At 40.9% G+C, this 16,059-nt stretch overlaps 1 protein-coding gene across 4 annotated transcripts in view; it reads left to right on the top strand.

Moving 5' to 3' along the window:
• Positions 1 to 5,824: 5,824 nt before the first annotated feature.
• Positions 5,825 to 16,059, top strand: part of LOC127007645 (serine/arginine repetitive matrix protein 2-like) — a 40,123-nt gene continuing 29,888 nt past the window's right edge. For 2 of the 4 annotated variants that reach the window (XM_050878833.1, XM_050878832.1), the window contains exons 1-4: positions 5,825 to 5,906; positions 7,948 to 8,013; positions 8,843 to 8,958; positions 12,052 to 12,208. In XM_050878833.1, the coding sequence (XP_050734790.1) occupies positions 7,966 to 8,013; positions 8,843 to 8,958; positions 12,052 to 12,208 (321 nt within the window). In that variant the 5' untranslated portion in view covers positions 5,825 to 5,906; positions 7,948 to 7,965. Of the gene's footprint in view, positions 5,907 to 7,947; positions 8,014 to 8,842; positions 8,959 to 12,051; positions 12,209 to 15,655; positions 15,816 to 16,059 lie in introns of those variants that run through there. The other 2 variants (XM_050878835.1, XM_050878834.1) reach the window with 2 other exon arrangements.

Below are 16,059 nucleotides of genomic sequence, written 5' to 3'. Positions count from 1 at the left end.
TAATAGCCGGAGTTGGCCTTGACAAATTGAGTTGGTAACAGCTAAAGGCGAATGGGACCTTTCTCATCGGGGGGCTGAACTATGTTTGCCCGATAAATGTATTTTTGGCCGAAAAATGTTTTGCCAGTAGATTCAAACAATCATATATATATATATATATATATATATATATATATATATATATATATATATATATATATATATATATATATATATATATATATATATATATATATATATATATATTCCTCCTGCCTATGACTTGACCTCTTTCAAGAAGGGTTTGTTTTTTTTTTTTTTTGTTTTTACGTCATGGCTTATTGCGCCAGTAGGCTTCTTCCCGGTGGATCCTGATGGTCGGTCCAAGGCTTCTTCCCGGTTGGACCTGATGGTCGGCCCAGCCCGTTCTGGCGCAGGCGAGTATTTATACTGGCACCATCTTGCATTGGCTCATGCTGCCCTCCCGGAGCTCATCTTTAATCCTAGAATCTAGAGTCCGGGTTGATAGGCGGTCTTCTGGACAGCATGTGGGTAGTTTTAAGCCACTCGGCGGCGGCTGAAAAATCCCAGCTTGGTGGCACCGGTCGGTGTGTATCAAGACACCTCTCCATCCGAAATTGACTTCTCTTTTGGCTTTTCTTTACTGTTATCTATTATGAGAGCGGCGAGTAGCAGGCTTTTTTCTCACTCTTTTTGTTGCCCTTGAGCCGTCTCCTTTGTTGTAATATATATATATATATATATATATATATATATATATATATATATATATATATATATATATATATATATATATATATATATATATATATATATATATATATATATATATATATATATATATATATATATATATATATATATATATATATATATATATATATATATATATATATATATAAGGTTTACTAAAAATTTAACCTTTATTTGCAAGTGTTACGTAAAGCCTAAAAAATCTAATTGAACTGAGTAATGAGTATGGGCTATACTTTTAATGTAATACTAAATACATAACAGCTGTTGCTGAAATATACCACTCAAGGGCCGGATTTGGCTCACGAGCCGCCAGTTCAATAGTCCTGTTAGGCCGCTACGATGGCGACTCTGCCCGAAAAATCTTTGTCTGCCCTAATTTGGGGGGTTGTAACCCCCCCATCCATATACTCGTATGCTTATGGTAACAGCCCTCGATTCATTTTCAAGTAGTCGTTGTTTCGACACCAAGTTATTCCAGCGATAGTCCATGATCCTGCGAAGGCACTTGATAGGTACCAAACGCATCGACACGCCTCACCAAGTCACCATTCAGTGTCCATGTCTCACAGCCGTACAGTAAGACAGGGAGCAAAAGCGACTCAAGATTCGAATTAATCTTTCTCCGCCTGCATAGATATCGGCAATGCCATATACTCGTATTGAACGAGTCCATAACACCGTGGGCCAGACTGAATGCAGTAATTTTCATCCTCACTGATTACTTATGATTATTATTTTTACATCTGAATACTTACTTGGACAGCAGTGACGTTATTATACAATAATACTCACACGTGACTCATATACTAACCTAAAAACAAGTACAGTTATTGAATTATCAACACACTGACTGACATGTGGCTAATGCAGGTATGTTATAGAGATTCATCATGTGGCAGGCGTACAGGACCGGCACAGGGTGGTAAAGGTAGGCATGTCAAGAGGACGGCGATGTGTGTATGAGGAAATAAATTCAAATCGTCCCACTCTACCGAGCGACCTGGACTGACCTATACCATGACGTGTGAGGAGAGAGAAAAGGAGCAGGGGAGGAGGGGAGATGGGGAGATGAAGAGAGGGATGCAGAGGGAGGGGAGGAAAGGTAGGGAGGGGGGATTGGTCAGGGATCGTGATGCAGAAAAATCATTCACGCCAGATCAGTGTTGCCATTTTTAAAGTAGAGGTTGTGCACCGGGGAGCGCCGGGTAAATATATGCATGCATACCAAATAAATAGTAATGTGTTAGCTTGTAAATTCCTCCTGACGCTCCTCGCAAATTCTGGATATTTCAGTCGCAGGGATGAAGTGGAGGGCTGCTGCTTGATTATTTTTCATTTTTATTATTTGCTTTATTGTTGTTTCTGTTACTTTGCTGTCGTCATCGTCGATATTCCTGTAGTTGCCTATTCGTTGTTGTTGTTTTTCTTTTTATTTTTATTTTTTATGTATTTCTGTAGATGCTGCTGCTGGTGTAGCCATTGTTGTTATGGTTGTTATCCATTTTATTGTTATTGTTTTAGCCCTTTCAGGACAAGGATGCATACCAACAACGATATGGAAATAAAAACACAGACACACGTTAAAGTCATTTTGGGCTCAAATGTAGAATTCCTCCCCAATTTGTCTGGTGAAGACCCCCACCCCACCAACAAGTTCCCATGTAAAGAATATCTGTTTTTGTTTTCTCGGGAGTACCCACTCCATGGCTTACTCGACCCGCCGATGCGTTCATTCCAGAAACTCATTGCGTGGTCTCAGGTCTGATGTGACAAACTGGAGTTAGATAAAGAAAAATATCCAGTCTTTTTAGTTACTGGGGATTTATGGATACTTCACAGAATCTTTGATCTGGATGTGAATTTATACTGTACATAATCTTTGATCTCGCATACTTCTTCCAGTTTAACTGATCATCACAAATAATACTTTTTTTTTTTTTTACAACAATGCAGACAGCTCAAGGGCAACAAAAAGAGTGTAGAAAAAAAAGCCCGCTACTGGCTCTTCTCACAATAGACAAAAGTTTTTACAATGCTTTGTTGTTTAAGCCAACTGATAACAGGCAAACATTCCTCAGCCAACAAAGGCAGCACGACAGTCTTGACTTTGTCATGGACAGTGGTGGTGTCCAGGATGAAGAGATGATCCCACTCGAAGGTGACCATACCCAACCTTGTCTCAGGTGCTGTCAGGTCAGTCAGCCTGATCAAGTTGACTGTTGAAGTGATGGCCATATGTTGTCCCAGACTCCTTCATATGAAGATGTTCCTCCTCAAAATGATCTCGGGGAGAGGAAATCTTTATAGGACATTCATTTTGTCACTTTGACATACACATTTGAATATACGAGATAGATGAATAAAAAAAGACAGGCGTGCAGACAGATGAATAAATAGAGGGACAGATAAATAAATAGATAGATAGATAGGCAGATAGATGGACATGCAGGTAGATATATAGATTGATTGAAAGACATAGTTTATTGTTAATCCACCATGGACAATGGGCCAGCTTTCTCCCACAGCTCCCTGCTTTGTCTCTGCAACAAGGGGGTGGCGCCAGCACGTGTCCTGCCCAGCGGGTGCACTGCAGTCGCAGCCTCGCCTCGCTCCTGTCAGTATTGTCCGCCCGGAGGAGGACAACCAGGGGAACTTTTACCTTGACGAAGAAATGACATTCACAATAATTAATGCGACACCTGTACACACACAGGCCATTGTCTAATATTATATGATAACAATGCTGTATGATATTGGAGTACCATTTTTTTTTCTCAGGCGTAGATTAACTGAATTTTACCGTCATTATCTATTAGCTACGGTGCGTGTGTGTGTGTGTGTGTGTGTGTGTGTGCACTGTGCAGCCCCCCCAGATATGGGCAGACAAAGATGTATCGGCCAGAGTCGCCATCGTAGCAGCTTATAACTGGTCTATTGAACTGGCGGCTCGTGAGCCAAATAAAACCCTTTAGTGGTATATATTTCAGCATCAGCTATTATGTATTTAGTATTTCATTAAAAATACTAAATATATTTTAGGCTTTACTTAATGTAAATATGGGTCAAAAATACCAATTAACCTTCATGTGTTTATATATATATATATATATATATATATATATATATATATATATATATATATATATATATATATATATATATATATATATATATATATATATATATATATATATATATATATATATATATATATATATATATATATATATATATATATATATATATATATATATATATATATATATATATATATATATATATATATATATATATATATATATATATATATATATATATTTGTTTGAATTAATTTGCAGGCAAAACATTTTCGGCCAAACAGATTTCAGCCCCCCAGATGAGAAGTGTCCCGTACGCCTGTGTGTGTGTGTGTGTGTGTGTGTGTGTGTCACTGAAAAAAATGCTATTGCATGTGTCCACTGCTACATTGAATATATAGGCTAGTATGCATCTATTGATTTTATTTTTCGTAATATGTTTGTTATAGAACGTAAACAACATATAATAAGTTTATTTCAAAACTGCTGATCAAACTACGACTATCATGGTTACAGATTCCTTAATTAGAGGTCAAAACAGAAGACAAAGCAATAACGTCCTCTTCCGGCCTATAATACTTCCTCAACAGCAAAATGCATTAAGTGAAGCACAATGTAGTATGATATGTAATCCTCCATGTCTAACAGAGAGCGCGTAATTTAGTTAGTGGGCCCACGAGGTATTCCGTATATCAGTGTGGGGATGTGAAGGGGTGCCGTGGAGGGCCGTATACGACACACACACACACACACACACACACACAACTGCTATATGGCTGCCCACAAGAAGCAAACAGGATTAGATGGACTTAGCAGAGGGTCCCCACGTGAACTACATCCGTAACGGGGAAAGTCCTTGGCATTTACACGGGAATACAGACCTTAATGACAAGCCCTCGTGTGTGTGTGTGTGTGTGTGTGTCCGGCCATGCTTTACGTTGTTTCTCTTCACCATCATTTTTTTTACCTAGCACCGTTGCATTTGGCTTCGTTCACTGTCACCCATGATTGTCTCGTCACTCTGCTGGTGCCTGGCGCTTCCTGATGCCTCCCGCGGTGCAGCTGTCCGCACCTCCTCCTCCTCCTCCACTCTTCTAGTTATTTTGACCTGCATCGCTTTGTATCGCTCCGCAGGTCCTCCTCCTCTCGATCACCTCTTCTGTTTATTCACACACTTTGCCTTTCGATGGCGTTACACACTATACTCAATATAATACAATCTCGAGGGGATGAAGGGAGTGAGGGAGCAGGCACTGGAGGGGAGGGGCTGCCATTGCCGGGGGGGATGCACCGTAGCCAAGCATGCTCTGCCTAGGGTTATACATACTTTCTAACTGAGCTTCTATATGTGAATTCTTATATTAAGCTATCTGTTTTCTTTCTCCCGTGCCTATTATTCGTATTAAATAGATCGGCAGCCAGTTATGGAGAATTGCAGTGTGAAAGGTTCCCGTCCAGCAGGTAAATTTCACAAGGTGGTGTGCGTATAGATTGAGTGCAAGGCATCCACGTGTTCTGCAAGGTGTAAATGATAGGTAAATTCAATAAGCAATGTGTATTTAAAGGGCTAATCTGCACATGGGGGATTACCGATTTCATTTTGCTGGAGTTTGATGTGTATGGTAACCTTTATGGGAGCGTATTTCACCGTCGAAACATATAAGAATCGCCTCTGATTGTTGGTGGAATATATATTTTCCATCGCCAAAAATTATGAGGTGCATTTTAACTCGCTAGAATCACCCTTATAACGTCGCATTACCTAATAAACCCATGAACACAGGAGGAGTGTAATGTGTACGGTAATCTTTGTGGGCGCGCATTTCACCCACTGAAAACATAAAAATCGCCCTTGATTGCTGGTTTACTATACATTTTCCATCGCCAAAAATTACGATATGCTCTTTAAGTCACTAGAATCACCTTTACAACGTCGCATTGCCTAATAAACCCATGAAAACAGTCTCGGCGGGGAGGGGAATGGCCGGTAGAGGCGCTGGTGTGTTTGTTGTGAGTGTGGCGGCCGCGTGTGTGTGTGCGAGGGAAGGACTTTACGCTCTTTCTCGCCGCTGTGTAAGTATAGTCCCTCAAACCCCGTATTCCCTTTATAAAAACACATCTCTGGGGTCGGTTTACACGGGCGGCCATGGCGGGATAATAAGTAAAGCCATAGTTCGGGGCGGCAATATTGGGCTGTCGTCTGCTCCCTCCCGCATGGTGTCTACATTTACCATTATTTTCCGGGGATAGTGAAAGTAAGGCAGGTGAATGGTTGAGGATTTGTGATTGACGTGGTGGTGTGATGTTTTGGTGGTGGTGTGGTGTTTAGTGTTTGAGATCTGCATGGTGGTGGTTGTGGTGGTGGTGGTGAGGGAAGGCATGGCGGGGTCGTCTTCTTCCTCTTCTTTTGACCGATTTGTTTACTTTCCTTGTTCTATTCACTTGTTTTCCGTCTCTTTTCCTTGGTTTTATCGAATATTCTGTGCCCCTTTCTTTCCCGGCATGGTGTGTTGTGGTGTGGCGCCTGGGACCACGTGTCTTTCTTTCCGTGTGTTACCTGTTGCCTAGCGCGTGTCACCCCGTTAATACCCTTGCGGCTGTGCTTGGTGTTGTCTGGTGTGGTGGTGCGGCGGTGTTGAGCAGGTCAGGTGGTGGTGGTGAAGGTACGGGGTGCTTCGTGCTGTCTGGCGTGATGGTGAGGTCAGGTGGTGGTGGTGGTGCAGGTGCGTGGTGCTTGGTGCTGTCTGGTGTGGTGGCGAGGCGGTGTTGAGCAGGTCAGGTGGTGCTTGATGCTGTCTGGTGTGGTGGTGAGCAGGTAAGGTGGTGGTAGTGGTGCTTGGTACTGTCTGGCGTGGTGATGAGGGGGTGTTCAGCAGGTCAGGTCAGGTGGTGGTGGTGCAGGTGTATGTTTTGTTGTTTGGCAGGGTGATGAGGTCATGTTGAGCAGGTCAGGTGGTAGTGATGATGTAGGTGTGGTGTGCAGGTCAGGTGGTGGTGATGCAGTCCTAGGGGGTTGTGGTGGAGTTACTGTATTTTGGTTGGTGGTATGGTGAGCTGGTCAGGTGGAGGTGCCTGCTGGGTGTTGAACAGGTGGTGTGCAGGTCTAGGGTGTCATGGTGGAGTTTAATGTGTGTTGTGAGCAGGTCAGGTGGTGTGTAGGTCTAGGGTATTGTGGTGGGGGTTACTGTGTGTTGCTTGGTGGAGCTGAGGAGTGAGTGGTGTGTGGTGATGATGGTCAGTGTGTGCTTACTTACCTTTAGTGATAGATAAGAGGCATGGGAATTAGTACTCATAAAGGATGCCTCTTTGTCTCATAATCTGTGAGTTTTTTGATGTTTTTTTTTATATTAGTGTAATGGCTTGGTAGTTGGCAGGAATGGAAAACAAGTTGATATCAGCAAAAACAGGAAAATATTTGGGTAAGGCATCATTTACTAGTAAATAAGCTCAGTGTCATAGTTATTTGTCTAGTAGCACAGCTAGTAAATCAATGTCATGTAGCAATTTTCTGAGCAAACATGTAAGATTTGTAAAATTTGTAATCTATTGCCACTTATTTAGTTAAAAATTATTAATATATTATCATAGTCGATATAACCTAAATCATAGTAAACTTATCATAAAATAGCGATGGCAAGATAAAGACTGATGATTGGTAAATATCCACTCCTGAAAGAATTACAGGTGTTAGAAAGATGTTCTATGGGCTATGTCATCAATAATTAGACTTTTAAGTCATTCACATGGAAATGGAAGATAAACCGTAGAAGTTGTCAAGGAAAAGTAGATTAAGTAATTGTGTAATAGTATGTCTAGTGCAGTCTTTTGCTCATTTACAGTTTGTAAAGTACTATACAAATAGTTAGGTAGAGAAAGTTTGTGTACGGTACTTGAAGTAGCTAAAATTCAATGATGTAATGAACATGGATTGTGGAGTTCAAAGCTGGCAGAATCCACAGACTGCTTTGCCATTGTTTCCTTCATAATGTTTCTTGTGAGTCAAGGATCTACCACTTATTACTTTGCAATTAACCTTTGCTCCATTGATGTACTACTTAATTGTTTTTCATGTCTGTATTTTACCAGGTAATGTTATAATTTTATCATCCTACAGGTTTGTGGTGTCCATGGGATGGAAGTCATTGACTTGGATCTGGGGTCCAATGTTAATTACCTACAGGTGAGTTTTATACCTGAGCTTTGTTACAGTCATTTTAACATATATTAATGTTAATATAAGAAAAGGTAAATTATATACAATTAGCTGAATCAATTTCATAAGTAAAGCATATATTATGGCCTAAAAAAAATTAAATTTTACCTCCATCACTGTCATGTAGCTTCCTCTGTTGTGGAGTGGATAGTTCACCTGCCTGTGAGTGTTAAGGTTGTATATAGAGTCAGATTTTATGACAAAAGCAATGCTCCAGACTTACTCTTAACCAATGCAAAGGTCTGAGTATAGTTTAGTTTAGACATAAGGCTTGAGCTGCTGGGCATCATCAGACTGCTTGATTTTAGTTTTCCAGGGGCTCAGAAAGATGAATTTAATGAGGTACTCAGGTGCTATGGTGCTCTTAGGTTCATTAATTTGGTAAGAATGAAATCTATCTGATATGATTTTTTAGTGCCTCAGGAGAGGTTAATAGAGTCCCGGGCATAATTCTGTAGTGCTCACATTAGTGCTTGGAATTTTCAATCATTTATTGTTGTCACAGTTTTGAAATGGATCAAGTTTTCAAGAAATCCTATAAATATTAATGAATCCATGATATTAATATTAGTAAGGCTTTTTTGTTTTCATCTTCATTCTAAGAACCTTTGCCTGCCTCCCACCACTAATATTAGTTAAATTTTCCTTTAGCAATACTCAGGTAAAGTAACAGATTATCATGGCACCTACATCATATAAAGGTATTGTATTCTGAAATGGCAATATTATTTTTGCTTCTTTATTATCTTTCAACCTTTTATGCAGGGGATTACTATATATATTTATTTTTCATCAGGACCTGACAGTAACCAGTGATGGCAGTAACCTGCTGGATATCATCGACCAAAACATTCCTGGCTACCACCGGGTCACCCAGACAGACCCTTTTCAGGACCCTGCAGATGATGAGCCGTAAGTCTTTGCCTCACTTGTTATTTTCATTTGTCTTGCTGAAAGTTATACTCTTACACACAAGTTTGACAGGGTGTGTAAGAGGAGAAAGCTGAGAGTGAGTGTTGAAAGAGTAAGGTTATGGTATGTGAGAGGGTGAGAGAGCAGGTCATTGATTTTGCAAAGCCATACAGAGTTAGAGCAGAGAGCACAGTGAAGTGTAGGATAAGGCTGGGGGAGAAGAGAATGAAGGGAAAGAGTAGTGAATGGCAGACAAATAGTAGATGCATTGGAGAGAGTTATGAAAGGAAGTGTGAGCATGGAGGTAAAGAAGGGAATAAGGAACAGTATTATCCTGCCAACTCTATCGTATGCATCAGAGACATGGACATAGAATACAGCACAGCAATCGAGAATACGTGCTGTGGAAATTATGTAAGAGGTGCAAGTGGTGTTTCAGGATGGGATGGATGAAGTAAAGAAAGCTTGTATGAGTAGTTTGGTATGGGTGTGAGAGCGAAAGGAGTGGATCGTAGAGTGGTCAAGTGGGTGAACCGCAGTGCGCTGAGATGATTTGAACACGTGATGAGAATGGGGGAGAATGCATTTATGAAGAGGGTGTATGAGGGAAGGATTGAGGGAGCGGGTGTCAGGGGAAGACCATCTGTGAAGTGAATCAGTAGGGTGAGCGAGTATTGGAGTGAGAGAGTTTGAAGTAGAAGGAAGGATTGAGGGTGCTGAGGAGTGCCAGAACAGGGGGAGATGGAGATACTATTTCCACAGCCATCCCCTAGAGCAGGGGTTCCCAACTTGGGGTACATGTACCCCCAGTGGTACATTTGCACTTTTCAGGGGGTACATTGGGTCTGAGAGAATAACCACTACTGTACAATACATGGTGTTGTAATCTGCATTCAAATTGCACTGTGTCGTGGTTGTTTTTCTCAATTTCCTCATTTTTGTAAGCAAAACTTATTTAAATTATATCATCAGTCTACACATACAGATTTCATTATAAAATAACTACAAATTATTACAATTTCATCGTTTTTTATCCTAAATTGTTAGGGGTACACGGGAACTTATAAAAATGCCCAAGGAGTACAGAGGAACAAAAAGGTTGGGAACCCCTGCCCTAGAGGGAAGTTCCTGTGGGGGAGCAGGGTGTTGGAGATATAGATAGAAATAGATAGAAAGTTATACATTGTACATTTAGGGCTTTTTACATTAGGCCCTTATGTATTAAGGGTTTTATGACTGTGTAAATGGTAGCCTACTTTACCTAATACCAGAGCCATAGCATAGGAGGGTTTGGCCAACTTCATTACAGGCGACATGTTACCAAAAAAGCCCCATGATATTCAATTTGATGCTGACATGATATTTTTTTTTTTTTTTTTTTTTTTTTTGTGTGTGTGTGTGTGTGTGTGTGTGTGTGTGTGTGTGTGCGCGCGCGCTCTAGGTACTACTTTGAGATTCTGACAATGCCCAGAGCAGTGGTTCTGAAACTTTTTCTGGTCGTTACTCACTTTTCATTGATGATCCTTTTCCATGCCCCCCACACACACACACACACACACACACACACACACACACACACACACACACACACACACACACACACACCACCACAGCCACCACCACCATGACCTGTGACTACAGTGACTGTCTACCGTCCTACACTCATTAGGTCCATATAAAAACCTCTAGCAAATCCTGTAATTTTTTTTATTCCATTTGTTATTTTTTTCTTTTGTTAACCCTAGATTACTATCATTGCTGGAATAACATGGTCACTATCATTGTCCGGAATTCCGGACGAACTTTGCGGTCATAAAAACACACATAGGAATGGTACATAGTTCAGTTACAAATTTTTTACTTAAACTAGAAGACATCCCTAATTCTGTGACCTATAAACTTAACATATCACACTAAAACAACATTATGAAAAAAAAAAAGAAATAAGAAAATGTGTGAACATTATAAAAGAAACCCTGCCAAGGCTCCACTGCCATCACTGTGTTGCCTGATAGTGATGAGTTGTGCCACATGTGGAGTTTACACATCCCCTGAAATGCTCCAGCCTTGTTAGCCCTTAGCCACACAGATATGTCATATTTTCCATCCTTGTCCAAAATTTTGGACAATTGGGAACAGTTCAGGAAGAAAGCACAGGAAAACACAAATGTACCTCACGCACCAAGGGCAGAATACCAACTGAGATGTCATGGCCGTAGAGCATTGTAGGTCTAACAGATTTCCTTCCACAACGCTAATAACCCCCCATGCCAGGATTCGGACAACGATAGTAATCTAGGGTTAAGTATTAATAAATAAATTTGTATTTAGCCTTTGTTTGGTTTTATCTGCAAATAGCTTCTGATTATGGCCCCCTACATTCTGCTATATGGCCCCCAACTTGGGAACCACTGACCTAGAGTGTTGGAAATATGATTGTGATCTTGAATATAGTCATGCTGTCTGTACTTTTGCTTCTAATACAAGAATCAGTGTATAATAGCAATATAGTTAGTCAATAATATGAAAAAAAATATGATGTATGTGCAGATGTTACATGGTACATCAGCCTGTAGCTCTGAACTGCTATTATTGTTTGTCTTCAAAGAATTCAACATCATTTTGCTTGGTATTCATTAGCTCCTATTACAACATTTGCATTATTCATCATTTTCATTTTTATATCAATTGTTCCCTTTTCAAGGGGTTAGATATTCTATGACGTTGTAATTGTTGTTGGAGCTGTAGTTTTATTTCCTGAGATGCCATTCCTGGCAGACAGCCTTCACTGTTTATCCAGGCTTGGGACTGACTGAGCTGGGCTGGCTTACCCTCAGGAGGCTGGACCAATATTGCCATTTTGTTAGTAGCAATCCAGATTTTTTGTTCAGTGAACTGCAACTCGCCATAACACCTTTAAGGGTAAAATCTTTGGCATTTGGTTTCCCATCACTGACATGAACATATTATATACATTGTAATTTATGTATCCTTTCTGGAAATAGGTAGGTCTTATAGGCAAATATGGTAGCCTCTGATTATAGTTTGTCATTGGTATGGTTGTCCTCACTTTATCCCCTCTCTTCCCGCCAGACTGTCCATTCACCGACCCCAGCTGACCACGGTGCTGGGGGAGGAGCATGGGGTTGACTCAGCCATGTGTCAGGCTGTGTCACTGGACATCTCCCCCGTCACCGAGGACTTTCAGAAAATGTACAGTGACTGGCAGCAGCACCTCGGCTCCCTACAGGTAGCTACACCACATTTTCTTAGCTTTCGCATGTTTTAATTATTGCTGTGTGAAAGGGTTATTGGTACGTGCTGGTCAGTTCCTTTTACAAACAGTTAAATAAGTTACTTCCTCTGCCATGCTTCATTCTCTTTTTATACCACTGCTGAAATCAAAAGGTTGCCAAGTTTATGAAATTAAATTTGTCTCCTCATATCTCACTTGAGAATCATATGACGTCACTTCATTATTATTATGTTCACAGTCATTATTATCTAAACCCTTATTCCAGTTTAGTAAGAAAGGAAAATCAAGCCATGAGAGGCAAACAAAATTGGTCACCAGAGGACATGTGCCACACTGTCCATCACTATACTGTTCACTCAATCCGTGGGGCATAAGCCGAGGGGTGCGTCGCCACAAGATCATTATGATGCTCCTTGTCTTTCATTCATTAGCAATCAGTATCTAATTTAAATACTTAGTTACTTTTCTGCCTGAACAAATGTTAAAAGTAGTAGGAACCCCTGACATTGATGACATAACATAAGTACTCAAATGTGGAGATATTGTTGTGGATATATAATCAAGCATGGGATCAGGGTGAGGTGCCAGAAGACTGGAGAAAGGCAACATTGTCTGCCATATAAAGGGAAAGGAAGTAGAGAAGAATGCAACAGCTATAGGGGGGAAATAACCTCTTTCAGTGTTCCAGGCCAGGTATTATATAGAAGATTTTTTTAATGAAAGCATTATGGAAGTAACCAATTAAAATGTAGGCGATGAGACAGGGTTTAAAAAAGGGAGATATGTAGATATAATTTTGTGCTGAGAATGATAGTTGAAAAGTACTGATAAAAGATCAGGAAGAAAAAAATGCTGGTCTCGTGGACCTGGAAAAGGTCTGTCACAGGGTTGACATTAAAGATTTATGGGATATCTGAAGGATATACTATGGTGTGGGAGAACATTTACTTGAAGGGATAGAATTTTCCAAGGATGTGAGTGTGTCTGTGCATTGGGATGGAGAGCTGAATGAAAGTTTTGGTTGTGGTATGAGATAGGGCATGAATTTAAGTGGTGTGTAAGAGGAAGTAGTTCAAAGTGGATGTAGGCAAGAGGGCAGACTTTTGATTTTGCAAAGTCAAATGAATTTTGGGCTGAGCACGACAGTGTAAGATCTTGTTGGAAGTGGTTGAGTTTAAGTACTTCAGGACTATGTAAGCATGAGAACACAGAGGGAGAGAGGATGGATTGGGCAGAAAGGTAATAGGTATATTGAAGAGAGTTATGAAAGGGAAAACTGTATGAAGATAACACTGAGAGTGGGCTTCACTTCACTAATGTTAAAGGTGAATAAGTGAGTTATAAATGTATCAACTAGCCAACTTACTGCATTATGCATTTAACATACAGGGCAGTGGATGGGTGGGTGTGAGTTTGGATGGCAAGCAAAGGAAGACTGTCTAGTCATAGAGACTTTAGAGAATGGAAGGGAGAGGCCCGCCTCCAGCATAGAAAATCACTACACTGGCTTGGTGGCACCTACACACTTCTTGCCTATTGCATCACGAGAAGGAAGTATTGACAGTGAATTTGATAAGGGATTTACCATCCTAAATTTTAAAGGTTAAGAATAGGAAGGAGATAACAAATGCCTTTTCAACAAAAACATAATCTAGCGCACGTGGAAAGAAGGGTGCAAGAAACTGCATCATCTTCTGTGTCTGTGATGTGCATCAGAGATGAGGACCTGGAATATAGCACAGGAATCGCATGTAATGGCACGAATTTAGCAGTGTGAGAGGTGAATGTGGTGTGTCAGGATGGAATGGAAAAGGTAAGGAAAATACGTATGAATGGTTTAGGTATAGGTGTAACAGTGAAAGAAGTGGATTGTGGAGTGGTTGAATGGGTGAAGCATGGTGCTCTGAGATGGGTTGGACATGTAAAGAGTGAATGATGATGGCTATGTGAAGACAGTACTTGATGGCAGGATACTGGGCAGTGGTGTCATTGGGAGACCACCAGTGAAATTGATCAATAGAGTAGATGAGCTTGAGAGAGTTGTAAGGCAAGTGATTCAGTGTGCTGAAGAGTACCAGAATAGAGAAAATCAGAGCTGTTTCTGCCGTGGCCACCTAAGGGGAAGTTCTTGTGAGGGAACAGGGCATCAGAGATGTAGAGAGAAAGACTGAACATACAGGTTATTGAAAACTTATAGGCTATCAAAAATTGATATAGCTTTCCCAGGAGTCCACTCTAAAGTACATTGCCCTTCTATAGGTACAAGGATTTTAATCACCAATTAAATACTACAATGGAGGTATTGATGTGACACTAAAGCATGGCATAAGAATGAGAAGCCTAAGTGTTATTGAGGAGAATGAAGTGTTGTGTAACATTTGTGATGTTTGGAACTGAAGAGCATTGTACAACTAACCCTAACTATGAACTGCATCTCTTTTGGTAAGGATCATAAAACAAACCGTATATTTACAGCTCATATATATATATATATATATATATATATATATATATATATATATATATATATATATATATATATATATATATATATATATATATATATATATATATATATATATATATGCAGTTTAAAATTAATATCAGCTCTTCTGGGGTTCTGTAATTATAACCTGTAACTTTTTTCTGCAGTAATTGCTGGGAATCCAACATATAGCAGAACATTATATTTGAATGTCTAATGAAAACTCGGACAGGAGGTCTGAACCTTCGAATCCTGCGTGTCGGTTTCGTTAGCGTTATGTTCATTCGTAAGCTGGGGCGGAATGACAGTGTGTCTTGAGGAGCTGCGAGTCACGGCAGTTCAAATGTTGTGATGAAAGTAATTGTTGAAAGGAGACCGAAAGCGAACATATAGTTGAACAGGAAAATCGAGTCAAGACGATCCCCTGATCCAGAAGTGGTTGAGTCATGGCATAGAGGCGTTGTAATTTGTTCATAGTCTGTCGATGTATTTTGGCCGCTTGCAGCAAGGAACCAAGTGAGTTCAAGCGCTTATCAAGCCATGAAGTATAATGGGAGTAAATTCGCTGAAGTATTTCAAGTCAGAATTATTTCTTACAAGTCGACTTGCTTAAGGTCATTGTTCCCAGAGGATTTGATGGGAGTTCCGTTCTCTATTGGGTGCCATGGACACTCCCAAATCGGTGGGTGGGGTGCCGTCCCTCTTTGGGGTGTAACAAAGGGTTGGGTGGCTTTGGCACCAGGAAAAATATGGACGGTGTGCGTATGTATGGCTGAGGGGGGGAGAGGGGGGTCAATAGGGGAAGATATACGATTAGCCCCTACACTGATAAGGCGAGGGCAGATGTGCGTGGAAATGTGTGATGGTGTGATATAAGGCTATTGTGGTGGAGCATTAGCAGCTACCTAAGACGGCGGCGGTTGAGGTGGAGGGCAAGGGCACCACTACTGCGTGCTGGCAGGGAGCAGTGGTTGGCCCGTGTCCAGGCTACTTGCCGTCGTCGCCGTGATGCAATAAGGCCGTACAGAGGGCGAGAGGCGCCAGTGTCGTGCTGGTGTTTAGTGCAGCATACACACACACGCAGACACTCACATGGAGGCACACCTACTTTTCCTAGTAAGGCTGGAATGTGGTGCCTTTGTGTGGTGTCCCAAGCTGATAAGAGGAAATGTATCAGTAATTTGTGTGGGGGGGAGGGGAGGAGATATTAGTGTAGTTTGGGTACTATAATCCTGTCTGGGTGATAAGCTGTTTAGTCCACCCGGCTCGGTCAGGACGAGACGCTGGTGTGGCTGTGACTGTACAGTGTGTGCTGATGCAATGCCGTGATTACTAATAAGGTGCAAGCTTGAGGCGTTAG

Source organism: Eriocheir sinensis, chromosome 36 (assembly GCF_024679095.1).
Source record: "Eriocheir sinensis breed Jianghai 21 chromosome 36, ASM2467909v1, whole genome shotgun sequence".
Classification (NCBI taxonomy): Eukaryota; Metazoa; Arthropoda; class Malacostraca; order Decapoda; family Varunidae; genus Eriocheir; species Eriocheir sinensis.
The sequence above is the reverse complement of the archived record's forward strand: the minus strand, read 5'-3'. Positions and strand labels throughout refer to the sequence as shown.